Source organism: Emys orbicularis, chromosome 10, assembly GCF_028017835.1.
Source record: "Emys orbicularis isolate rEmyOrb1 chromosome 10, rEmyOrb1.hap1, whole genome shotgun sequence".
Lineage (NCBI taxonomy): Eukaryota > Metazoa > Chordata > Testudines > Emydidae > Emys > Emys orbicularis.
Genome location: NC_088692.1, coordinates 73,163,742 through 73,191,186, shown reverse-complemented (window position 1 = coordinate 73,191,186; position 27,445 = coordinate 73,163,742). Strand labels below are relative to the sequence as shown.

Below are 27,445 nucleotides of genomic sequence, written 5' to 3'. Positions count from 1 at the left end.
GGAGAGCTCTGCATCGTTGCTAGTGCTGCTGAGCTCTCCACGCTGTCCAAACAGAAAATGAGATTCAAACTGGCCAGACAGGAAAAGGAATTCAAATTTTCCCGGGGCTTTTCCTGTGTGGCTGGTCAGAGCATCCGAGCTCGAAGTGCTGTCCAGAGCGTCAACAGAGTGGTGCACTGTGGGATAGCTCCCGGAGCTATTACCGTCGATTTCCATCCACACCTAGCCTAATTCGATATTGCCATTTCGAATTTAGCGCTACTCCTCTCGTTTTCGAGGATTACAGAAGTCGAATTTAAAAGAGCTCTATTTCGAACTAAGTAGCTTCCTGGTGTGGACGGGTGCAGGGTTAATTCGATGTAACGGCGCTAAATTCGATATAAGCTCCTAGTGTAGACCAGACCTAAGCTCCTAGTGTAGACCAGGCCTAAGCTCCTTGGCCCAGGGACAACTTGACTTTTCAGAACACTTCAGGACTGAAGACGTTATATACAATAAATAATAATTACTGCCCTGAACTTTCTTTGATGTTCTATAGTGCTCTAATTTAATGGATCTGCCTGTCAATTATTCATGTCCTGTTTCATTAAAAAATTGACACTCTAATTAATTGTGCTTTTCAATAGTCTATATTCCAGTGGGCCAGAAGCAGTGAATGTCAGTGGGAATTGCTCTTTCTTAGCATGATGATTTTTTAAATAGAACAGAAATAGAAAACCAATTCAGCCTTATCTTACAATGACACAATTATCACCCTACTCACTAGTGATGTATGGCAAGCCAAACAATGCATTCCGAAATCAAATTTCAATCTGCTCCCTGTACATTAGCACCTTTGAGTTTCCACTTGCAAAGCTAATTTTGAAAGCTGCATAAATGTTTGCACCCATGCAAAATGCTGGCAAGGAAATGAGAAATAGAAACATGAAAATGTAAGTGAAAATGCAGTGAAAATCTCCCAAAGCAAAACAAAAACCAAAAAATTAAGTTAGGGAAAAGTCTTGGCTTCCTCTCCACTGGCACATAAGGGTTGAAATACAAAAGAAACACCACATTTCTGCTGAGCAAGAAGACAGTCCACAGACAGGCTGGGTAGGGGGTAGTCCAGTGGTGCGCAAACTGGGGGCACACCCTTCCCCCCCCAGGGGGTGTGTGCAAGTGATTCTCCTGGGGGTGTGTGAAGAACCTGGGATCTTGTGGGTCCCACAGGATTTGTGGCCATAATAGCGGGAGTGGGATAAAAACGGAGTGGGTATTGTGGGGCAGGATTAAAAAAAATAGTCCTCCTGCTCCGCAAACAACATGAACGCCCAGGCCAGCAGCCACCACTCTCCGGCCACCCAGCTCTGAAGGCAGTGCCACTGCCAGCAGCAGCACAGAAGTAAAGGATTACTTCCGTTAACAAGTAAGGGGGGGGAGGGGCGTGACAAATTCCATGAACAGTAAGGGAGGGCGTGATTGGAAGTTTGCACACCCCTGGGGTAATATATGATTCCCCTTCAAATGAGCTCTTTAGAAGTATTGTACATAGGAACATGGCAGAAGACATTTTGTTTCAGGGCATAAGCCAACCTCTAGCTATCAGGGGGTAGGAATAAATTTTCTCTGATGGCAGGTATCCCATAACTGTCTATTGTAGGGTTTGTTTGCTTTTTTTTTTTTAAACCTTCTTCTGAAATACTATACCTAGTACTAGCCACTCTTGGTGAAAGAATGCTGTATTAGCTGCAGGGCTGCCCAGGGTGGGGGGCAAGTGGGGCAATTTGCCCCAGGCCCCTAGCCCTGGAGGGGCCCCCACGAGACTATAGTATTCTATAATATTGCAACTTTTTTTATGGAAGGGGTGCCCCAAAATTGCCCCCAGGCCCCCTGAATCCTCTGGGCAGCCCTGATTAGCTGAACCACTTGTCTGATCCAGGATGGCAAGTTCCATGTTCCTATATTCTGGGTGGACAGAATGTGGAAGGGAGGCAGTCAATGGATTTGCCCACACTATGGATCCATCAAGCCACAAAACCCCACAGGAGGTGGTGATTACAAAGAGCAGTAGCTGCTGCTTTAATCCTTCAGCTATCTCCAGGTTGCCTCACAACAGTTTCCCCACCCAAAGTATTTTTAACTGGGCTTTGAATGGGGGAAACCAAGATATGACATTTAATTTTCTATCTTCAGCTTTACAATAGTAGGAATTAAAACTGAGCTCAGAAAAATAGCCACATATTGCAAAAGGCAACAAGCACTGTGTGAGATAAACATTTCCTCAGCAGTCTCTGGCAGAAATCTCTCCTTCAAGCATTGAATAGGCTGAAAAGGGCCATAACATTTTGTTTTCTTTTTTAACTACAAACGTTAAAAGAAAGAGTGTGGCAAATCCCTAAGTGCTTACTCAGGCAAATTTCCTTTTAAATCGATTGGAGTTTGCCAGCTTATGCCTGATTAAAATCCTCAGGACTTTCAGAGAAAAAGGACGTAATTTTTATTTTTATTTTTTGTAAGCCACAAAATTGAAAAGTAAAGCTATATTGGAATTTATGCTCACATATGTTCACACACTGCACAGCTCTTATTCCATGAATGACAGTTACCTACTGTACTTTCTCCGCCTTATTTGTCTGACAACAAAACCACATGACAGGCAGATGTTAAGGATTTTGGCATCTATACAACAGATAGTGAATTTTAAATATGGTCATGGGAATTCCTTTTTATGACCACACAAGCATGATTATAAAATCCATCATGGGGAATTTATACTGCATCTTACTCTAACATTTCCCATGTATCTTTGCCCTGTTGTAAATTGCAGAGTCTATCATATAAAGCGTCTCTCTTCACTCACAACGTAACCCATGCTCAACCTTCTGAATTATGGTGGAATCAGCGGATAGCTTATTTCTAAAACGGTTGAAAGAAAAGTCAAGTAGAGCATGGAGAAAAGGCTCACAAAGCTCCTTCTCCACACTGAAGATCAGCAACTCAGTCCCATGCAAAAGATGGACAGATAACAGGACCTGCATACATTAAGGAAAATATCTAATCATTTACTGCCATCACTACTAGCAGATCACCTCCACCAGTGTTATCCCTAGCTTGGATGGCTCATTAGCTGCCAGAGACCTTTTAAAATTTTGGTTTTGGCTTCACTGGAGATGTAACTCGGTTAGAGACACAAGGTTAATACACTGTTTTCAGAAATCAGTACCCTTCAGTCATGCCATACTGCTTTGGGCATGAATACATGACACAGCATTAACAAGGCTGCAGCTACCAATGGGCTGTCTATTCTAGGGCTCCCACCTGTGGAACTAGACTGATATTAGCGGCAGCGGGAAATGTTAAGAAAATTTCCCCGGAGTGAATGTGGCCTGACATGTATGTACGGGGCAAGGAAGTTGGGGGTTGAGAGGTAAAGAAGGGAGGGAAAGAAAAAATGAGGTTTGAGGCTTGGGGAATAGGAGCATAACATAAACCAAATTAATGGTTTACCATCAAGAGACATAATCAGATGCCCAAATCCCTCTGTCCTCAATACCGGGGAAAGGAATGTTAAGCAACGAAGAAAACAGAAGAAAAAGAATACAATACCAAATATTCACTGCATACTAAGGGGGTCCTCAAAAGACTTCCCACATATTTTGCAACATTTTATATATGAAAGCAAGAAGCTAAAGAATGTGTTCCAGAACAGTAAATCCACTTCCATCAAATAAAACAGAGTGTTTCAAAACTATTCAATTTTTATGAAAGAACATATTAAAGCACTGGGGCAGCTCTGAGATTACAGGACCACCCACTATTGGAGCAAGTGCCCCTTCCCACACACCACTGTTTCCAGTTCAAAAATATACAGGATAGTACAATAGGATCCCATTGAACTCAGTGAGAGTGGGTTTTGGCCTGATGTGGTTAATCTATCAGAATGCTGTCAAATAAATAAAATGAATTAATTAAATATACAGAATCAGATTACTCTGTCACCTGCTTTTCTGATTGGGTGCATACACTTTTACTTTATATTAAGGCAAATTTGGCTTAGAGAGATTTGAAGGTGATTAAGATCCCAATTCAGCAATATACTTAAGCACGTACCTAACTTTAAGCATCTGAATTGTGCCACTGAAGGAAATGTCACTACCCATATGCTTAAGTACCTCGCTGAATTGGGACCTACAATCACATCTGTGCAAAGCTAACAACCCCCCACCCCCACAACAAAATAAAACACAGCAATCTGAGTACTAGCAGTCGCTTAGATAAGAAAAGAGTGTGGATAAGACAAATTAGAGATCAGAGGGAATCCCCTACAGATTTGACAGCTTTATAGAAAGAAGGGCTAAAGAGGTAGGAAGTAAAAGTCCCTGCAGGCAATACTCCAGCATTAGCAACAGTAGTTTGAAAAACAAGGTATCTGGCAAAAAGTTACAATTTCAAGCAAAAGTAGAAAGTTACTAGGCACAAAATATAAATAAGGGCTTCTGAAAGACCTTTATAAATGCCTTTTTAACACTTTAAAGTGCCTTCACCATAAGCTCCTTCTGATGCTCGGTGAACGGTGTCTGATGTGAATCATTATCTATACACACCCCAGGGAGTTCACATTGCAGGCACTTTTGGATGTTAATAAAGTATTTACACACACACACGGTAATGTATTATTTTATTGTTGTGTGTATAAAAATTCAGGCTGAGAATACAAAGAAACTGCCTGAATTTAGAGGTCCGAGTTCCGTTCAAAAGATAATATACTTCAATCAAAAGATGCTATTTCCTCACAGACCCAGTTATGTCTACACGGGAGCTGGAGATCTAGCTTCCGGTTCCGGTAAGCCTACATACACTAACTTGGACTGCTTCAGCGAACTACAAATAGCTGTGCGGCCCCTGCAGGATGGGTGGCGGGAAAGGCTAGCTGCACCAAGTACAATTCCATCCAAGAGCCTAGTTTCTTATTCGGATGGCCAATCCATCCTCCACCTGCCCTGCTGCCGCGACACTATGCTAGCACGCTAGCTTGATCAAAGCTGGCATGTGTACATGTACCCAAGCAGGAATTACACCTCCAGCTCCAGTGTAGACAGACCCACCATGGGAAGTGGTTATATTTTGAGACAATTCCAAGCAGCACCACAGAGAACATTCTTAATTGAACATGCCGCAAACCTTTACACACTATGAAAAGAAAGAAAGAAATGAGAGGAAGGATGGTCTTGTGATTAAAGCACTGGGGTGGGATTCAACAGATTTGGGTTGAATTCTTAACTCTGCCATAGACTTCCTGTGTGGCAATACGCAAGTGCCTCAGATCCCAGTCATTAAAATGAAGTTAATAAATCTTCAGCCAGCTTTTGCCTTTCTTGTCTATTTAGATTGTAAATTCTTCAGGGCAGAGACTTTGTCTTACTACGTGGATGTATAGTACTTAGAACAATGGGGGCCCTGATCACAGTTGACACTTCTATTTGTGATTAAAATAAATAATAACAAAGATAAGGAATACATAGATGTTATTTCCACGCATATTAGTGGCAACATTTTCCTACCAGATTCACATAAACTTATATCTGAAACATATTTTAACTGAGGTCTGTTATGGACCAATCCATTTAACTGATTCTCTTTGGGATTCTTTATACCAAAACATGTGGTTAGCTCCTGACCCACATTTGCTAATGGAGCTCACGAAGAGAATATGATTTTGGCATAAAGGCTATCTTAGCACAAAGCACCATGAAATCAATTCTTCCCATCAGTAACTTGCTTTAAGTTGAACTGCTAAGAGGATGGGGAAGAGGACTTGTGCCTTTTTTTGCTTCTTTCTGCAGCATAAAGACCTGAAAGGTTTTATTTCCTGCTGTTTTTCTTAATTAGAAATTCAGCTTCTCTATAGCCTACAAGTGTCTAGGAGGACTGGAGAACCAGTAGCATCACAAAAGCCAAGAGCAACTTTATTTATTTTTGTTAGCAATTAAGTACTAAGACCAATTAATATTTTGGGAAAAGGACATTTTGGGGGAAACCTCAACACTACTTCCCCTTCAATTACAGTGTGAGAATAATAATATATACAAACTCAGATTCCAATCAAGTGTTCCAGCAAACCCAGTAAAGAACAGACTGGAGATACTTGATATTTTAAGGTTAAAAAAAACAAAAACAAAAAAACTATTAAAAACAAATTAAATCAAAAATATTTTCTGTGCTTCTTTAGACATCATAAGAAAGCAAAATAGGAAACAAGCCCTTTTTCAAAATATTTCTTGAAAGTTACATCTGAAATTGAACAATCCCTTAGTGAAAATAGTTGCACATTAAACAAACAAACCCAAAGGGAAAGTACACAAAATACCTCAGACTAGCACTCTGAAGAAATAACATTCAGAATGAAGGAAGTCAGGTTCAGATCAGATGACTAATTCAATCTGATTTTAAGAATTAAACATAGAAAACAGGCAGGACAGACTTCTAACAGCTTATGACTACCATATTTAAGAGATCAAACCAAGAAATATTTACACCTGGGTCAGAGTGTGTTTTATTATTAATTATTATTATTATGTGGGAAGTGTGAAAGGTACCTACTTGGAACATCACAAAGTATATGACATACCAGTGCAGAACTAATCATGGCAGAAGTTGATGGCACTCCACATGACAGCTAAATTTATACCATATGCTACAAAATATAGCACAGTAACGGTCTTTCTTTTAGACCACAGACTGGCTGACACTTGATGGAAAGTTCAGCTGAGAGTTTATATCAGTTTTGACCAGTCTGTGACAAAACTGCCCGGTTATTCATTAGGACTCCAGTTTTTCAGCAGATGCACATACATGCTTCCAAAAGCATTGTTCCAGGTTAGGAAGATTATCAGTTCCAGGTGGTGAAATGAATAAGGAGTCCATTCTATGTTTGGCAGACAAAATACGGCTACATGAGTTAAAAAAAAAACAAAACACACACACACACACACACACACACACAAAAACCAAACTGAAGGGTTGGCTCTGATACAGGGTTTGTCACTGGTTAAATGATGCCCACATGTTTCTGACATGCAGATTTTTTTTAAACCTCCCTGCCCACAGACCTCCTGCACCCAGATGGACACAGCAGGAACACATTATAGGGAGAAGTAAGGTAGGAGTTATGCTGCTGTGCTCATGTACAGGGACCAGCTAAATATCAGAAGTTAAGTGTGAAAATCTTCTTGACAGCAGACCTTTGACTCATTCCTGTTTAACATAGGAGCTCCAGATATTTTCTTTGGTAGCAGGAGAAAGGCAGTGGCAAACTAAGATATGATTGAATGGTTTGGCTGAGGTGAGCCTCAAGCAGCCCCCAAAATAACTTAATGGTTTTCTCAAGAAGCTTTTCCTTGCTGCATTCTCCTCAGATTTTACTCTCCCAGAAGTACCAAACCTCTCTTATCCAGAGAGCAGTTTTGTGGTTCATATTTTTGTTTGATAAGGGGCTTTATTTAGTTTGAATCCATCTGTTAAGTGAAGTACATATAGTGAATGAGAAATCAAGCTGGACAACACTGATTTAATGCTACAGTAAATAAGTACTATACTAAGGAGAGTATACTAGGATCTGGGTTGAATGAGAGAATTAGTGAACCAGATCAACCCTACTAAGAATATGAAAACAGATGGAAGTGAAATCATGCTTATGTTAACAAGGCTGAGATCTTCTAAAACTTGCCAACATTTTAAGACACTAAATGAGCAAAAACAGGAATAGTTGGAGAAGAGAATCAGGCAGGCCAATCTCCTCATATTAGTTTTTTGGTGCTCCCAGGCACAAAAGCAAAGATCTCCACATCAGCAGTGTGACATGTTTATTTAGATGAGTTAACTGTAAAAACACTTGCCAAGGTATTTGCAGTCTATGCCAAGTATATGTCAGGACTCAGCAGACTGATCTTATAGCAACAACTGTGGAGAATCACAACTTGTGCTGTCTCTCTCCTTAACAGCTGTTGACTACGCAACCACATTTTGCAGGAAAGATTATATATCAATTTGTTTATTTTTCCTGCTTAAGTAGAGGTATTGAGAAACATTTGTGTCAGCTTCTGAGGAAGTCTCCAAATATTACTTTTTACTAGAGTGACCTCCCTTTTGCCTCATACCAAAAAATATTCCACTCCCAACTTTTACAGCAATTGATATTATTACATAATAAATGCAATGTACTGTCATTCAATATGATTCAAGATTTAAGAAGTCATGATATCAATTAGTCACACTTCTTTAATAAGAGAGTTCAAGTACTAATGAAACAAGAACTACAAGTTAATAAATCCTTTAAACCAGGGGTTCTCAACCTTTTTATTTCTGAGCCCCCCCCCATGCTATAAAAACTCCAAGGCCCACCTGTGTCACAACAACTGTTTTTCTGCATATAAAAGCCAGGGCACATATTAGTGGGTAGCAAGCAGGGCAGTTGCTTAGGGCCCCATACCACAGGGGAACCCACAAAGCTAAGTTTCTTAGGCTTTGGCTTCAGCCCTGGATGGCGGGGTTTGGGGCCCCAGGCTTCAGCTCCATGTTGTGGGGCTTCGGCTAATGCTGGCCCTGCTTGGCAGACCCCCTGAAATCTGCTTGCGGGCCCCCATGGGGCCCCGGGTTGAGAACCACTGCTTTAAACTATTCATTCAATACCTCACCCAAGTATAATACATTTTAGTAATAGAATCATAGAATCATAGAATATCAGGGTTGGAAGGGACCTCAGGAGGTCATCTAGTCCAACCCCCTGCTCAAAGCAGGACCAATTCCCAATTAAATTGATTTTTTTAATTTTTATTCTCTCTATGGAGCAAAAGCCCATACTGGATTTCAGAAGGATTTCAGCAGCAAGAGCAGGCTAAAGAAGGAATCTTATGTTTGTGCACAAATACGGATCAGAGAAAAAAAGTGTCTAACAGTTTATTGAGGTTGGATGAAATTATGAAGCACTGGACCCAAACGCACAAGTCATAGCACAGGGCACACTAATGTTCTAAGCACCTATTTTCCCCCCAACAGATGCTGTAGAAACTTTGCCTGTAAGTTAGTAGAAACAACAATGAAAAGAGGCACGATGAAGAAGAGTTCTTGGGTCATTCCATTATCTTTAACTATGTAACAGGGCTCCCCCTGCCTGTCTCAGGAATTAAGCTAACACTACTATTTGGTGACAGGTTTCAGAGTGGTAGCCGTGTTAGTCTGTATCCAAAAAAAACAACGAGGAGTCCTTGTGGCATCTTAGAGACTAGCAAATGTATTTGGGCATAAGCTTTCGTGGGTTAGAAGCCACTTCATCAGATGCATGGAGTGGAAAATACAGTAGCAGGTATAAATACACAGCACATGTATACCTGCTACTGTATTTTCCACTCCATGCATCTGATGAAGTGGGTTCTAGCCCACGAAAGCTTATGCCCAAATAAATGTGTTAGTCTCTAAGGTGCCACAAGGACTCCTCATTGTTGTTACTACTATTTGGGCTATTCTAATAACTGAATACATATAGCTCAAAGTACTTGGTATCAGCCATAAAGAGCATAGGAGCACCTCATGATACTCGAAAGAGACACTGAGGGAAGCCCTTATAAATATACATTTAAATTGTTCTCCACAAGTTCAAATACTGGCAGACTGGATTCAAACGTCTCAGATATACAAACTCCATGCAGCATACTTGGCGGGAGGGTAGGACTTTATAGTAGACAATGGAAGTCCCATAGCATTCTTTGTAAGAGCCCCAAAATCCTGCTGTGCTGCTTGCAATGTGTTATAGCCCACATGCCTGCCACTCTGCACCCCAATAGCAGTGGTTGTGTTTAAATGATACTCTGGGCATATCAGTGATATGCTGTGAAGCACTTTGTCATCCTCCCAGCTGAAAGTTGCTCTAAATACTGGAGATACCACTAAAAAAAAAAAAAAGTCAGTATTTGCCAACTGCTCCCACAGTTCCTATGGTCATCTTCTATTTTAAAGATAAGGGGAAATGGGGCAGTATCAGAGACCACTGTGTGGTTCTGTTGGCAAATGCTGACTCTTTAATGGGATCACTGTATAAGATTGTTTTTCTATTTCAGAGGCAGCAGATGCATTATGTGTTGGCATGACTGGTATTGGGAGTACGGAATACATAAAAGTCACATAAAACCAACAGTAAGGTCCAGATCACATACTAGGGTTGCTGTAATCCATGCACCAGTCTTTTGCCAAATGTGTCAAATTTTCCCCTATAACAGAACTACTTCACTCATCAGGCCATGTCATGCATTTCTGAGTCACACACGTTTTAGACATTTAATAGAGCAATAGCCACTTGCAGAGAGAAGGAGTTTAATTGCAATACCATATCCATGCTATATAAATGTGTACTGTACATTAAACCACAGGCACAATATTCCTTTGCTAATGGGAAACTGGTAAGGCTGGCAAGCCTCAAATATGACCATTCTTTTCTTCTTCTGTACTTGCTTGCATGGATGATATAATTCCAATAATAAGTAAGTATATATATATGCCTAGTAAAATTATCCTAAAAATCTATTAGCCTAGGCACAGCACATACTGACTATCCCTTCTACAATGATTCTCAACACCTGGCATGATTGCTTCTTGGAACAGCTAGTTCTACAGTACACAATAAGAGACGTTATTCTCAACATTGTCCTAAGTATCATAGGGGAGTAGGTTCAAGAAGTAATTCTGGTTGAGCCACTAAGAAGTTTTGCCCACAGAGGCCCAAATAATGCCTCATATAGCCATGCTTGCAGGGCACCTTTTGTATGTTTATTTCACCCCTTCCATGCACAAGTGAAGCTCACTTGCCCGTGTAGCACCATCCCCCACCCACTTTCAGAAACCTCTCAGCCTGGGCAGTTTCCAAGTAAGGAGAAGGGGTGTATACTGGGCAGGCTAGAGGGAGCAGTGGGTGGAACATGAGTGGAGCTAGGAAGGTTGCACACCTGAATGAGTATCAGCCGGCTAAAACAAAAGCTGAGAGGAGAAGAGATTAAGGTAAGAGGGAAGTTTTTTAAAGAACTGTGCAGACATCCCCTTTGATCATGCATATTTGTCCCTGGATTATCAAGGTAGCACACAGTAATGGGGGCCTGCTGGATGTCTTGCTATTCCAGAGCACCCACATAATAACAGTAGCCAGAAATGCTGTGTACATCTTTGGGTTCCAGGCCTAGCCATGGAGATCCAAGCATTCATCACCACCAGGCTCCAGTACTGCAATGGGCTAAACCTGGGTATGAAAGTAAAAGCCACAAGAAAGTTTCATTTGGCTCTACAAGCAGTGGACCACCTGCCAGCTAATACAGACCAACAGCAAAAATTCACTCTGATACAGTGGGTGCTACACTCATTCCCAAACCAATACTAGATTCACTCCAATGTTAGTCTTGCTCCTAGTCTACAGAACACTCCCTGGGCTGGGCCCTGACAGCCAGGCGTTGGCTGTCTCTTCAAGGCACACCACAGCAGCCATGTTAAGCAGGAATTTGGTGACTGACAGAGCCTTGCATATGGTTCTTGGTGCTGTGGGTAAAGCTCTCTTAGTGCCAGGTCTTCTCGTATAGAATTTCTGTCCATAAATGAGAAGTGCCCTGGATCTTACTATACAGAAGCATCTCTTTGTGAAAGCCTTCCCACAATAAGAAGACTTGGTGCACAGGCTAGGAATGCTTCCCTAGAAATAAATAATAGGAGTAACACACACACTACCCCAATCCTGCAGCCACAGAAGTTACTAGCAAGCCTGTTATTGCTTCAGTGGGGACAGGAGCGAGGCCTTAATCAAATACAAGGCTAGAGTGAAGAATACACCCCTTCAGAACAAGTGTTATTTTATCCAATTTACTCAGATGCCAGAGTGATGGGCATACTAGAGAGCAGCAAACTAGCTAGTTTTGATAGATTGCACAGATTATAGTTGGCTAGATGTCTGAGAACGAAGCTCTGAATACGGATGCTATTTAATATTATTAACCTATACAATATCTCTGGCCATGACAGCTAGGTGCTTATGAATAAAAGTAGAAGACAAAGCTTTCTACAATGGGTTGTATTTAAGAATAATTGCTAGTGCCTACAGAAATGTTAGTAGCCATGTTCTTGGGTATAAAGATAAACAAGAACAGAACAAAACAATTTTATATGGAAAACCCAAACAAATGTACTTTCCATCATGCCTTAATATTCTATAATAAAAGAAAAATGTCTCTCAAAGGACACTTTAGATAGACAATACTGACATACCTGACATATTCCACTGATACACATATCCAGGGATTCAATATTACAGCGAGTACCATCTAGTACTTTTGGGGCAAGCTCCACAACCAATTGTTTCCCCAAAGCTTGACACTTTAAGGCACAGGGTGCACTGGGATCATTATACACAGGAAGCCACTCATAAAAATGTCCTTGGTACTTGACATCATTGTAGGCTGAACACTGTTGTGCTCTGAAGTCACCAACATCTGAAGGGCAGTCCTAAAAACAAATCATAGGAAATCATTTAAAAAAAGAAACCACCTCTCATTTGGGATCATTGTGTCTGATGAATTATATAGAAACTACCCAAGTTGGCTTGGAGAAGGATTGGCCCAACCTAACAGACAGCCCATATTATAGGTCCTACTTTAAGGATTAAAACACTGTATTTTGCTTAATCCACTATTAGCTGTGAAGGTTACAGTGTAATGTAAAGCATGTTACCATAATAGTGACCCCACGAGCACAAGTTCATATCCCTAGCTTTTTTACAATGGTTTGTACAGTAAATAAATTGTTTTTCAAATTGGGTTCTGTGTAAAAATTGGCTTCAAAAGGATACATATTTTTGAATCACTAAAATGAGGTCTCCAATATATTTAATACTTTATACTTTCATAGCTCCTTTCATCTCAGGATCTCAAAGTGTTTTACAATCATTCAAGAAGTTTCATACAAGGTATGGCTTGCTAGCCCCATTTTACTGATAGAGAAACAGAAACACAGAGAAGTGAAGTGGCTGCCCGCTGTCACACAGGGAGCAAGTGGCAGAGTCAGGGGTAGAGCCCAGAACTTCGGATTCCCGGTCCTATAATCTTACACAAAGACATGCTCCTTTTCATGGGAAAACTGTTTTAAAAATAAAACATACCTCAAGTTTGTCATAATTGATCATGTAATTTAAGTTTTATTTAGAGAACTCAATTTCTTTGTTCCCCAAGCACATACTGCTGAATTATTAAATATATGGAATTTCTTATTTACAAACATTTAAATAAACAATTTTTAAAGGTTTAGTACATGTAAGCATTTAACCCAAACATAATATAAAATTATAGCAGCAGCAGTGAAGGCATACATAGATTAATATGAAAAGAACTTTGGGAAGGATCTGACAAAAGAATTAGTGTGTCAAACAATCTCTCACTAAAGACTCCATTTAAAAGTATGGCCAGTGTCAAAAAGTCTATATGCTAGACTGAATGCATATTCTTCCAAGAATTCCAACCACACATATATACCATATGTGAGAGTGCTTCCAACAAACAAAGTTTTATTTTCATTGGACATAAAAATGAAAGACTGTGACATGTAAACTAAATTCAAGGAACTTGTTACTAAGTGTCAGCTAGCAGTGCTGCACCTGAACAATGCATCAATGCCATTCAGATTGATGGATTTAAATCCTCCCTGGAAAATGCTAATGCATTTACAACTACATTTCACAGCACTGGCTACAACTTGCAGTAGTTGGAAGAGAGATTTATATGATAAGGGTAAGAGTTCCACTCTATTAGTCCCTTTTAAAGGCATCCTCTTGCTGCCACCTCAACCACATGCACACAGCAGGACGAACTGCAGAGAAGCCATTGCATTAGCCTACACCCCTTTTCAATGCTCTACCTTGTTTATTTTAGTTTTGGTACGAAGTAGTAATCAAATTATGTTACTGGCTTATTTGTACAACATGTAAAATATTTTATTAAAACAATAATCCTTAATGTTTCAGACTGGTGTGCGGAGTTTTATCCAAACATCTTCTATAAGTCAATGGGACCCATGCAGTAAAACCCCTGCCAGTGCTTTGAAACTTCATCCAGTGCTAACTCTTAACAGTGAAAGTAGCTCAAAATGATGTTACTACGTTGCATTATTATTGTATTTAACGTAGGGCAATTCCATTTGCCAGTTATGAGTCAGATTTGTTTAGAAAATACACAGTGAGTGAAAAAGAGAAGTTACTTAACAATTACTGTAACTCTTTGAGAGTGTTGCCTCTGCACATTCCTACAAATGGGAATATGCAGAGGCTACCTCAAATAACATCATACATATGCTGCACCAAATTCTTCTCTCATGTGCAGCACTCCCACTTCAGAGAAATTCACAGGACTTTCACTGTTATAATTGAGAACAGAATTTGACTGTCTCTGATCTTCCACGGAAGAGAACCTAAAGAGCAGAGAGGAGTCAAGAGACCCAAAAGTTTTTATGGGCACTGCATGGTTCTCTTCTGTCACAGTAAATGAAGTTGCAGCTAGAGGATAAGAATAACTTATGGAAGTTAGTTCTGAGTCAAGTTAGAAGTTGCATGTCAGACTATAGAGCAGTGTCACTCAACTCTAAGCACCTGCAGAGCCACCTTTCCATCACACAGACAAGCATAGACAGCCACCCACAAAAGAACTAGGGAGTGATGTCATTAGACAGGATCGTGACATGATGTTGTTACAACTCATTATCACCAGGTGCTGATGCAATGTCAGGACATAAACATCATAATGTCAAGACATCACTCACTGGTTATTTTGCAGCTCCCACCAGCTCAATACTACACAACAGATACTTTTTCTTCCCACTCACTTCTTGCTGTTTGAAAGGAGAGAAATTTCTCTTTTTTCCCTATTCTCTCTTGGCTACTTGGAAGGACATGAAGGAACCAGAGCAGCTCTTGTTTCTTTGCTCATCCCACCTGCCTCACATTTCAGCTTTACTCTAGGGTGACCAGACGTCCCAATAAAATCGGGACTGCTTTGGTCAGGACGCAATTTGTCCTGATATTTCACACTTTTTTTTTTTTTTTTTTTTCTTTTTTTGCTCCACCGGCGCCCTCCCCCCCAGTGTGTCCCGATATTTTCTTCCTCTCATCTGGTCACCCTAGCTTTACTCAAACATAGAAACTCAACAAGCGCCCCATGAGTGACCCCAAAGAACTGTATTTTTATTATTTAGTATTTGTATTATAGCAGCACCTAGCGACCAACCAAGATCAGGGCCCTGTTGGGCTATGTACAGTACAAATATATGGAGAGAGCAGAACTTACCATCTAAACAGAAAAGACAGACAAGAGGTGGGAAGAAAGGAATGTAGAGGATACAAGCAGAATGAACAATAGGATGGTTTGCGAAAAATATGATGGTTTGCAAATGTTAGTTCCAATTTTGGGGGAAGAGGGCGATTAGATAAACAGAAAGGAAAGGAGAGGAGATGTGAATGGAAAGAGGTTCAAAAGTTCAGAATGCAGGCGTGAAAGGTGGCCTGAAGGGAAGTGATTGTACAGGCGTATACAACTAATCAGCTACATGTGGCTGAGAGCCATAGGTTCTACGGTGATGAGTGCATCAGTGGCATGATTGCTACAACTAAAATAAAGGTTAGAGATACAGGCACATAGAGATATACAGATAGAAATATTATTGGACTAAAAATATTTCTAGGTCAGCCAAGATGCTCAGAGTGGGGTACAATGAGGTTAACATTACTTAGTGATTAATATGTGAAAGCTAAGGAGAGGATTTGAATGCACTGTATTTTGAACAGGTGTAAGAATTATCTGTGCATAATGGAAGTTGATAATGGAGTTTGTGTGGGCAAATCTCTGTTACTACATCTTGTTATTTCTGACTCGGGGAAGTCACTCTGGCAAATAAAAGTGACTTTCTAGCACGTAAGAACACACAATTTATGCAGAAATGGACCAAATAACTTGTTCTATGAATAGGACCCTAAGGGATTATCTTTAACACTTCCACATACTGCACATCATAGCATTAGAATTTAACAGTATATATGAAAATGGAAATATAAAACAGAGGGCTTAAGAAAGATTGAAAATCTCACTGGGTAGTGTATAATGAACAGCCTATATAGTTTATTTCTCTGAAGTACCCATAAAAAGGTTTGACGCATACTTGATTCTTTAAAAATGTATGTAACTGGTATCGGAGTTATGATCAAAAAAGGTAAGCAGGTTTATAATGTAGATTAATGTAGGTTTATAATGTAGATTTCTTTTGTTCAAACTCATTTTCTGATTGAAATATCATTAATATTACTCTGGGACCTCCATACTGTGCTTGAGTTTTGTGAACTTACTACTATTTTATTAGAAATCCAGATGAAACCAATTTTCTGGTAAAATGATTCTTGTTCTTTTCATTAAAATCACATACATATTAAGTTGGGCTTCATTTGTACTCCTCAATATAGATTTTAGTGGTGCAATGTATCATGTAGCAAAATTACATTTGCAGACAATCAGTTTTATGCAGTATATATACTGAATTTCTCATATGGTTAACAATAACACCTACTAACACAGAAAGAAGCTGGTATAAAATCCTAATTTTCAAACTAAAATTGTACTCATAGAAGGAGAAGTATTCTTTTAAAATAATACTATAGGTATAACAATTCATTTTAAATAAAGTCAGGCTGGATTGGTCAGATCTGGATTAGATGTAGGCTGGAGGGTTGCATTCAAGGTAAAATCAGGACTAGAGTTCAGGTTTTAATTCAGTGGGGCCAAAATTTCATGAGCTCTTCTCTTGAGATTTCAGCCACAATAAGTGGTAATCTCACCACCGCAACTTTTCTCAGGAGTTTTCCCATCATCTATGCTGAAAGCTCAGGAGAACAGTGGTCCTTGAGAGATTCTGACCACATCTGAACTGAAATTGGAAACTAGGCTCCTTCCAGACATGGCACAGAACCAGAACTGTAAAGGCAGGTTCAGACCTCAATCCAAGTCTGAACTACCACAATATTCAAAGGGATTCAGATTCAAGGTTCCAGTTTTGGGCCACCAGTCACTTTAAAATATAAAATTCAAACACCTATTGATTTCAGTGGGACTAGGAATTCACCCTGAATCTCTACCTACTTCAATTTTATAAACAAGAGTGTTAATTCTCAAAATTGATCCTTTAAATGCATCATCCTTTAAATCCTGAGTGACTGCAATAGCTCTAACTTTGTGATTGCTTAAGCTTTCGAAAATGCAGCCCTCAGTTTATTACATAAAGATGCGCACAGATGGGTCTCAAATGTTTCTTCCCTTTTTCTATATGCTGCATGTGTATTTTTTTTTTCTGTTGTTGCTTTTGCAAGATGAGTCACAGATTTTATGTTTAATTTTTTGTATTAGTGTGAAGGTAGAGTTTCAGTACATATGTTCAAATGAGCCTAGGCATTATTTCTTTATAAACTGCACAGAGTTTATCCAGATCAGGAATGCACCAAATGTATAATTTATATAGTGGCTTGTTTATTTTACTGCCTGAGTACTTGCTGGCTGCATATTTGTTTATGACAGTTTAAACTGCTTATGTTATTTCTTTGTACATGGCATTTTCATTTTGGGGTCACGGCTGTTGTAGCACTGATATTACCCTTTTACTCTTGAAAGGGTGAGTGACTGAATTTATTTCCAGAATCCAATGTTTGCATGCATTGGGCTTGACTCTAATGGTTTCCACTAGCTTCTGCCAGCAGACACCTGGGCTTCTGGACCCAGTGGTGGAAAGTTAAGCCCAAGCTGGGGTGTGTGGTGTCAAAGCAATTCAAGGTGCTTATGTGCCCCATTCTGCAGGGCTCTACTATTGACTGGAGAATTGGGAACCCTAAGGCCTCACGCTCCACTAAAGAGACCTGACTGGAGGATCTTTGGAGTCCCTGATTGAGCTGGGTGCATTATTTAAGAGAGAGACATAGGAAGTTATCTGTGAAACAAGTGGAACCTGGCTTGCTGCTGATACAGACTCTGCCATATGCAACCTGACTCCCCACCTCATCCGGTTTCCTGACTTTGACCCATCCCAGTTCCTGCCCTCAGCCTTGTTCTGTTCCTGAACCCTGTCACCTTGGTGACTGACTGCTCCGGTGCCAACCCTAGGCTAAGGCCCTTTGGCTTCCAACTCAGCGCTGATCCTTGGCTTTGGCTCCTGTTTCCTGTCTGACCCTGGTTCCAACAGCCGACTTCTGACTCTGGACCTATCCATTTACTTCTGGTTCCTAAACACCACACTGCCCACCAGGTCAGAACGCCCAAGTCCCTGTCACTAGTACCAGTCTTCCACAGACCCTGATAGCCAGATGGCACAGCAGAGAAAGTAGGTGTGGTGGGTTGAGTATTGGGTGTAGCCAGGGCTCCCTGGAGATGTAGTGATTCAACATATCTCCTGTGTAGCCGCCAATATCAGGCCTCTGATAGTCACACTTTACTGCTGCCCACTGCTGACGCTGGCAGTGATGCAAACAGCACCTGCACTTTACTGGGTAACATTGCACTGCAAGCCTCACGGGTTAAGGGGTGCTTGTATGACAATAGTTGCTCCTTCCCCAGAACCAGTGGGGCTGAATCAAGTTCACAATAAAACATAAATGGGGATCATTTTAAATAATAAAACTATATGCTTCTGTCTTAACTTTTTAGCCACCTTCCCTCCTCTCTTGAATGGGATTACCCCAGTGTCCTATTACTCTGGGAGGTAAACCATGATAGGAATTGGCTGCTTGTCGTGAAACCAACCTATAACAATTTACAGTACATTTACACATAGGCTTTTATTCAGAGGGATCACAAAGTGCTTTACTAACTACAAACCAAAGAAATGCAGCACCTTCTGGGAGAAATGTGACAGCTATTTAACAGCACAAAACAACACAACAAGACAATTTAGCACAACACATGAAGTATGCCATATGCAACTGATTTTCATAAACGTGTGCAAAAATGCACGTAAAATTTCCACATGCAATTATCGCAGTTATGACAACAGCATACTCACATGTCAACTCATATATGCATTTACTGAAACTGCTTACACAATTGTGGGAATTGTGCATGAAATAAACACACAATTTTGCATATTATAAGTAAGAAAATCTGGGCCTGACAGTGCAGAGGAAATACTGGTAGTAATTACCCAATTTGAAATTTGAAAAGGGCACGGGGGTTAGTGTCCTTGCTCTTGTGAAGAGTGCCATGGGATCTTTTATGACAACAAGTTGTCAAGAACTCAGTTTTATGCCTCATCTGAGAGATGACTCCCCAGGAAAGGCACTAGCTAGTTTAGGACGAAAATAGATTAGCCTAATAATTCAAATAAAACATTCTCAATCATAACTGGCATAAAATTCCACAAGATAATGTCCGTTCAGGAAATGTAAATTCAAAACCTGATGGTGTCAATTAGGCAAAGAGTCAAATCTTTATCAGTGGGCAATAATATAGAGTGGGAAGAAAATCCATTAGATTTCAAACAAGAATTAGAATGTATGAAACTTTACATATTATTTGATTTGAAGAAATAAGAAAAGTAGTAAAACTAAATTACAGGCCAGACTCACGTTATTGCTGCAGGTTTTGTATCGAATATTCCGACCTTCACAATTCCTGAAAAACACAAGGGCTTTGACTAGAAGTAATAGTTAAAAAAATAGCATGTTTTACAACTAGTTATTCTCTTGAAAACTGGAATTTTATTACTATAGCTCTTGCATAATCTGTCCCCAAAATGCAAGGTTTAAACACAAACTTCCACCATAGGTTTTGGGAACTGAATAGGTTACATTGCTGTCCACCTTATGAAACACAGTTTGGCTTTTCCTGTTAGGTTTCATTTATATTGTGATCCTAACCTATTGCAAAGTTTATGAAAGATAAATTGACTTTGTGAGAAGGTTTCACAGTGTACTCTATGCCTGATTCTGAGCCTAATTCAATGGACTTCAACAGAATTTCTTCTGATGTATGTGGGGCAAGTCAGAGAAGAATCTACATTCTGCACATAATTAATGTGTATTGATTTCATTTTGATCATTTTTGTTTTCACAAAGAAACAGCTGCCTGCATTTCAACCCAAACTTCTTCCTTTTCTCTCCCATTTTTCTCCAGTGGTGTGTGCAGTTCTCCTGGCCCATAGCCAAATGAGCAGAATGCATTAGAAAAACTTCCTCTAGACTCATACCAGTCTTATTTGAACTGAAATACTATAAATGTAACGTATGTATTTCTCCAGGGATCATAAAATGAAATGCATGTAGCCTAGACTATTCAAGTCTTTTGTAGTCTTCTGTTGGAAGCTGAAATGGCACCAATTTAAAAAAGGAATTGTCCTATAACTGCCCTGTCATTTAAGCACTGTAACCTCTTTGTATTTATATATGTATCACTGGAGGCTTACACGCCACTGATTAAGGGCTAGGTTAAATAGGTTTGCCACCCTTACACAGAGCACTTAATTCATAAGCAGCCCCAGTGGCTGGAACTTTTCATGGAATAAGGCACTACCCATCATGAGTACAGGTGATTGAATCTAGCCCTAAATCCTAAATTCAGATTTTAAATGACTTGATAAGTAATTAGTTAAAATTAACATAGTTTCTAAAACTTAGAATAGTTTTAGTGTTGATAAAGAACTGCTTTCCATGGAGAGAAAATGAGTGATACCTAGTAATTTGCATCTAGTGTGCTAAATTTCCTTCTTTTTGCATTATTTCCATTAAAAAAAATTAGAAAAATATCCAATAAAATGTATATGAAACGGAAAAAAATATTCCTATAAAAAGAATGGTCAGTGGAAGCTGGAGCAAGCGCAAAGCCAGCTGTGCTGAAGAGGAGACTCCCCTACCTCAAGATAGCACTGCTTTGTTGCCTCCAATTCCCTACCTTGCACAGAGACGGTGTGTGTTAATTATGTTTTCAGCATATAAAAATGTGAAAATGTTGTTTCACAATGTGTATTTCCTGGACATAACAATAATAAAAAAAATACACAAAAAAAGCTTGGAAACTATAAATTTGTCAAAAGTATAGAAAACATGTGTTTTTCCCACAGGGGAATATATTAAAAATATTAATGAAACCACACTGGAATTTATATTGCAACAATTTATTGCACTCATTTCACAGTTACTAACACATTGATAGAGTATTGTGGCTATTTTCTGCAAATGTTAGTACATTCAAAGATCCCTGTGCAAAATGCACACTGGGAAATGGGAACCGTTTTAATAATGGTCAGCTTTAGCCATGTATTTCATAATCCTGGGACTTGACTGGCATATCACATTACAAGCCTTCATTAAGAGAAATTGACTTTCTGGCTGTCATACCATATATTGTGCAATCATAACAAAATGGGAATTTAAATACAACCGATAAAGGTTTTGAACAACGTAAATCAGCAGGAATTCAATAACAAAAGCAATTATGGACTGAATGGTGAAACCCTTAAACATGTCCGTAATCCTTTCTTATAGTAACAGACCCACTGGATTACTCATGGGTGAAAGGACCACAGGGTCAGGACCTATATTAATCCATCTTTACACTTCTAGGAATATTGAATTTAAAGGGTTACAGTCAAATACTTTTGACTGTTCGGTGGTTGGTTTGGTTTTCTGATTGTTTTGTTTTACAGACTATTTACTGGGGGCAGTTTCCTCCCAGACCCAATCAAGGCTTCTTTGTGAGAGTTGTGTGAGCTTTCTGGGCTGCACGGTTATGGGCAAGTACCCCTTCTTTCATAGATGTGGAATGCTATATTAGCAGGGTGGATAAAAATCAATGATTTAAAAAAAATGGATTTCTTTTATTTTAATTTAAATAAAAATTAAATTTAGTGCAGGTTTATTTAAAACAATAAACCTATTTAAAATTAGTGTTGTAATTGACAACCTATGTTAAGGACTAGTCTATTAAAATCATTTAAATTAAATACTAAAACATTATTAAGCAGTACACGTTTGCTGCCAAGTTTTAAAGAAAGTCAAATCCCCGAATGGAGGAAGTCACTGGCTAAGCACCTGGCAACAGAATTTGTCTAAGAACTAAAACAGCTTTTGACAGCAGTTGACTCTTCTGCAGGTGCAGAGAGAATACTGTCTTCAGTTAATTCAACTAGTCCAGTTCAATGGCTGACTAATTCAAAGTTTAAAAAGCAATTGGGAGCTGTCAAGGTAGGAAAGTTTGTTTTCTTCTTCCAATCTGTGAATAAAGGCAAGGTGTGAGAAAGTGAGACGGTTTTAGAATCTTGGAGGACATGGTGGCCAGAAACAATCAGTTCAATTCATTAACTAGAGATACTTCCTTTGTTTAATATATCAGTTTGTTTTAAAATTTAAAATGTTTCAAAAACCATTTTTTCTTACATATCCAGCACTTTTAAAAATAGCTTTAAAAACACATTAAAATGCTGGTTTTGTGCATTTATAATTGTATTTGAATTCCCATCCAAATGCAGCTTAATACAAATCACAAGTAAAAAATAATCATCCTCTAGTAAATAAGAAATGCATCATTCACTGTTTTCTAATATAATATAAATATAAAAATTAAGAATCTGAATAAATATACGTTAAGTTACATAATTGCTTAAATAAATATAGTGTATCCTTCTGGCTATCAAAATGAAGCCCCAAAATTTAGTGTAATGGCTACATTTAGTTGCAAATGAATGTGTTCTAATGGTTACCAACGAATGAGAATCAACCTTTCCTTTAGGAAAATAACTAAAAGGTACAAATGCAAAACAAAGTTAAAATAATCAATTTTAATGAAGGTTTCCTGCTTTCAGATTTAAATAATGCTTAAAATCAGCAATTTTAATTGCTTTGATTTAAATCAATCCACCCTGCTTACTACGCATTCCACAGATACCCCCTTCGCCATGCAGTCTGATCACACAATGTTAAACTTGGGGGAAGATATCCAGGGACTACTGGGGACAGGCTGTTCCGTAGCAGTCTGAGCTAGGTAAAATTTAAATGCACTATGTATCTGAAGTCTTTGTTCTCTATACTTCCTTTACAAAGTATAGCCAGAGAGAGAGAGAGAGAGAGAGAGATCTGAGGCCACTGTGATGAAGAGTTCAGTCCACCATAGCTCATCCAGGGATAGGGACAGGAGATACTGCAGTTGTTAGCAAGGGATGGATGGACTGAAACCCCCTACAACTGCATGGGAGGGTTGGGAGAATTTGAAGCCCATCACTACTAAATGGGGCAAAGCCCCCATCATTACTCATCTACAGTGACGGGAGATGAGAAAGCCACAGGAGACAGCTGCTCATGGGAGTCACTCCAGCCTATAGGACTATTGTAACTTCTGAGGTCTTCATAGCCCCAGCAAGGCAAAGAGGACAGGAGCCACAAGGGAGAGAAGCAGTGTGACACATCACCTGCATGTGGAATGAGTTGTTTTTGATAATAAGGTGGTCACAGGTGATCTTCCCTTTACACACTGGGCTAAAGTACACAGCTAGTTTGACATGGACTTGCATATCCCTTTTCCTACTGGAGGGGGCTTTTCTGCTGCACTGAGTAGGGAGGCTTTCTTGAATCGGGGCCTTAAATAGCAAGAATGACTTGCTTAATGGTATAAAAAAACATTTAAGGCCCCGACTCAATAAAGCCTCCCTATTCAGCACAGCAGTTAACCATATGCTTAATTTTTTTCCTGAATTGGGGCCTAAATTATTTATCTGACTACTCGTAGAGATTTATCAAAAACACTAAATTTCATATACTGCACAGTAATTGGTTCACAAAGAGAATACAACAATACTTCCCAACATAGCATGGGAGGAGAGGAAATCACAGCATAGCTGATGAGGAGTAGAACCATAGCTGTAGGTATGGGGCTAACCTGCCATTTAAACATCTCCTTAGAGAATATGATGCTCCCCCTCCACAAGTCCGCGAGCAATCGCTCCATGCTCCCCACGCATCCCAGGCCCCTTCTTTATCTTCATCAGAACGTGCAATTCTGGAGGTCTGTAAATGGAAGGGAAAAAAAACACAAAACAAAACAAAAACGTCACTGAATTTGCTTGGAGTATTTTACATTCTTTTGCTGATTATTTACCTTTGGAAGATTACTGCTCTGGTACAGGGCAACAAGATTCATATTCAAAGATTTATGTTTCAGATTAAGTTCATATTTTAATGAAAAAGATGTGATAGTTACAATGAGAAAAGAAACAGACTACTTGAACAGTACCAGGCTCATTGTTTTACGGCTATTGGTTTGCGCTGTCCAACCCCACACTGAAGTCCGTTATCCACTTCCCCCTTTATTGCATGCTTCAGAACGTAGCTCTCAAGAGAGCACAAAGAAAGTGTGCATGTTTTTTCTGTGCCATCTTACTATTTCCTACATTTTCTGTAGTACTAATAGGGATGGAAGGATTCGATTTTTATCAGTAAATGTTGGTAAACATCAATGTCACTGTTCACACACAAACCAATGACAAAATTTCCATCCATAAGAATCAAAATGTACAGATAGGCAAAGAAAAATGCTGCTTGAGTTTAATTTAAAGATACTGACTTTGTATATTTTGACAGATGATGGTGACAATCTGTATTTTAATGGTTATAAAGCTTTAACTTATTGAATCTCAACACCTGTCATTAAATAATTATTGTCTGAGCTCCTCCCATAATATTCCACAACTATGAACATTATTTATTTATTTAAATCTAAAAATATGCTTAAAACAAACATATATATTATCCGTCAAAATTTAAAATAATGAATCCTGCCAAGCCTAGGTATCAGACGCTTATATTCAATACTCAAATGCCAGAACGGGGATGTGGTGGTGTCATGGTTACAGGGCAGGTCGTGCTTTAGACACCGTTCAGTCCCACTAAAGTGCACCCTTCAGATGACAAGCCTGGCTCCTTGCATCTCTCCCAAAGAGTGGGACCCCACAATTCAGCCAGTCTTGGACTGGATCTCTGGCAGCCCCCTTATTTACTGGAGAAGTCTGGATGTCCAGCAAACTGTTTCTAGGAAAGAAAGGGAAGACTTGAGAGGCAGGTTGGGTTCTGTGATTAAGTCACTGGACTGGGACTAGGAAAGCTGGGTTTAAGTCCTGGCTTTGATACATACTTCCAATGTACTTTGGCAAGTCATTTACGTTTTGTGCCTCAGTTCCCTCTCTGTAAACTGGAGATAATAATACTTCCTCTGTCCTACCCATTACCTGTCCTGTAAAATCTTTGGGGGCAGGGACTGTCTCTGACTAAGTTATAAGCATAAAAATTAGCCCTTAACTCAGCTAGGGCCTCTGGGAGCTACTGTAATGCAAACAGAATGGTAATAAATTATTATAAATAATGTATGATAATAAATGCAACTAACAACAATAATAAACATCAGTAAAAGGGAAGTAGTCCAATGTAAAAAAGCTGCCATGTCCATTAACACAGCAGCATGAATAGTTTCTTTAACTAGAGACAAGGTGCTAAGAAGACTCTGAAGGAATTATTGAAGATGATATAAGGTACAAAGAAAAAGACAGTAATCCTAGCTTATCATTCAAAATTTCAAGCAGAATCTTTTTTCTTCCCCCATAATATTAATATTAAATGCCCCCAAGCTGGAGCTGCTGCCAAGTGAATTTAAAACATAATTCACAGTTGTTCATAGTCTGAAATTTTGCAGATGAACACATTATATTTTGTCCTAGCAGGTTACACAAATGATAATCCCTGCACAAGAAATGTACTTCCCAGTACTACAGACTGTCGAGAAATCTATCAGTCTGCACATTAGTCCATTTGGTAGGAGAAGAATCTTAAACTGTTTTCATTGGCAAAACAACAGTATTTTGACTTTTGCATAAGTTATTGTATGCATTCCCATTTGGTTACTTTTAACAATTTCTCGTAGATACAATTAAAAACACATCGTATTATCACTACTCGTTTCCTATACAAACAAAGACACCTCAAGAACTGCTGATTATCCACAGTTCTCACTGAGGTCACAGGGATCTGCAGAGGCTCAGCACCTATCAGGATCAGGGCCATTGTGAATGGTTCCATGGTTTTGTTGAAAATGAGCACGACACATCAAAGACCGAGCAGCTTTTTATCATTCAGAAGAGTGTTTAAATATATGGATGCATTTCTGTTACTGTGGTGTGGCTCTGTGGGATACTTTTCCAAAGGAAATCAGGCAGAGTGAGATTCTGATCATTTTCAGGTCTCTATGCAAGACCCATCTCTTTCATAAGTGCTACGACCAACCCCCAAATGTGAAAATGGGAGAGAGAAAAGTAGAAGGTAAGAAGAAACAATACCAGAAGCAAAATAAAATGCATATCTAGACATAGGGCAGCCTGTGAAAAATTTGCCTTTTTGATCACACTGCGGTCTATCAAATTGTTGTATGAGCTTAGACACCACTAGGTTTCTCTCTAGACATCTTTTTGAGGTACTTATGTGGTCACCATTACCATACCATCAGGACGTCTCATGAGCATTTGCAAATTACACCCCCCAAGCACTGCAATCTTGGAGGTGAATCAAGTCTTGAGTTTTACAACCAAATTCTGGTTGCAGTGAAGTCACTTGGAATTATTCCAGGAACTTTTAAAAGAGGACCAAGACTAAAGACCTAAGAAGTAATTTTAAAGCTATTTGAAAATGGAACCACTTAATTAGGGAGCCTGAGGCTCCTCCCACAGACTTCAAGAGGAGCAGAGTAGACTTCCCCACAACAAACTTTGATCTCTTCAAAAAATTAATACAATTATGTCCCTCCCTATCCCCTGCTTTATAAAACATGCTGCCTTTCCATTTCACAGAATTATCCAAAATCCCCAAAAAGCAATATTTTGGAATGTGGCAACTCCTTAATCCAAATAGGCCACAGTTAAAATGTAATAAAATCAGAATTAAGGGCTAACTGTATCCTGTTTAAAAGAATTGTTCATTATTCTGAATCTAGATCCAGCCTGTGCTCCATGATGAAAGAATGGGAAAATCGAATAGCAATTTTCTCAAGCATTCCCTTCTGTTTTCAGTACAATTCTTTAATGGCTGTTCTATTTACATCCTACTTTTACCATTCCATGTTTGAAATGTCTAAAAAACTTTTCCTTGAAAGAAAAAGAAAAAAGACATGCTGTGCAGATCTTCTGTAACCAAGAGGCAAATGATGACAAATCCATAGTTGCTAGTGCATTTACATGATGGGACTGCTATCCTAAGGAAATCAGAATTTTTATAAACAAACTACACTCTGTGAGGAACAGCAGCCATTGGTTACACATGGAGTGAGAACATCACAATCAGGTGATTTCTGTGTTCCACAAAGCTAATGCTTAGTTATAACCTACTGTAAACTCATAATGA

At 39.3% G+C, this 27,445-nt stretch overlaps 1 protein-coding gene across 1 annotated transcript in view; it reads right to left on the bottom strand.

Moving 5' to 3' along the window:
• Positions 1–27,445, bottom strand: part of ADAMTSL3 (ADAMTS like 3) — a 279,159-nt gene that overhangs the window by 136,590 nt on the left and 115,124 nt on the right. The window contains exons 3-5 of the mRNA XM_065412052.1: positions 23,943–24,070; positions 19,643–19,688; positions 12,274–12,510 (exon numbers count right to left, since the gene is read on the bottom strand). Of these exons, the coding sequence (XP_065268124.1) occupies positions 12,274–12,510; positions 19,643–19,688; positions 23,943–24,070 (411 nt within the window). The remainder of the gene's footprint in view (positions 1–12,273; positions 12,511–19,642; positions 19,689–23,942; positions 24,071–27,445) is intronic.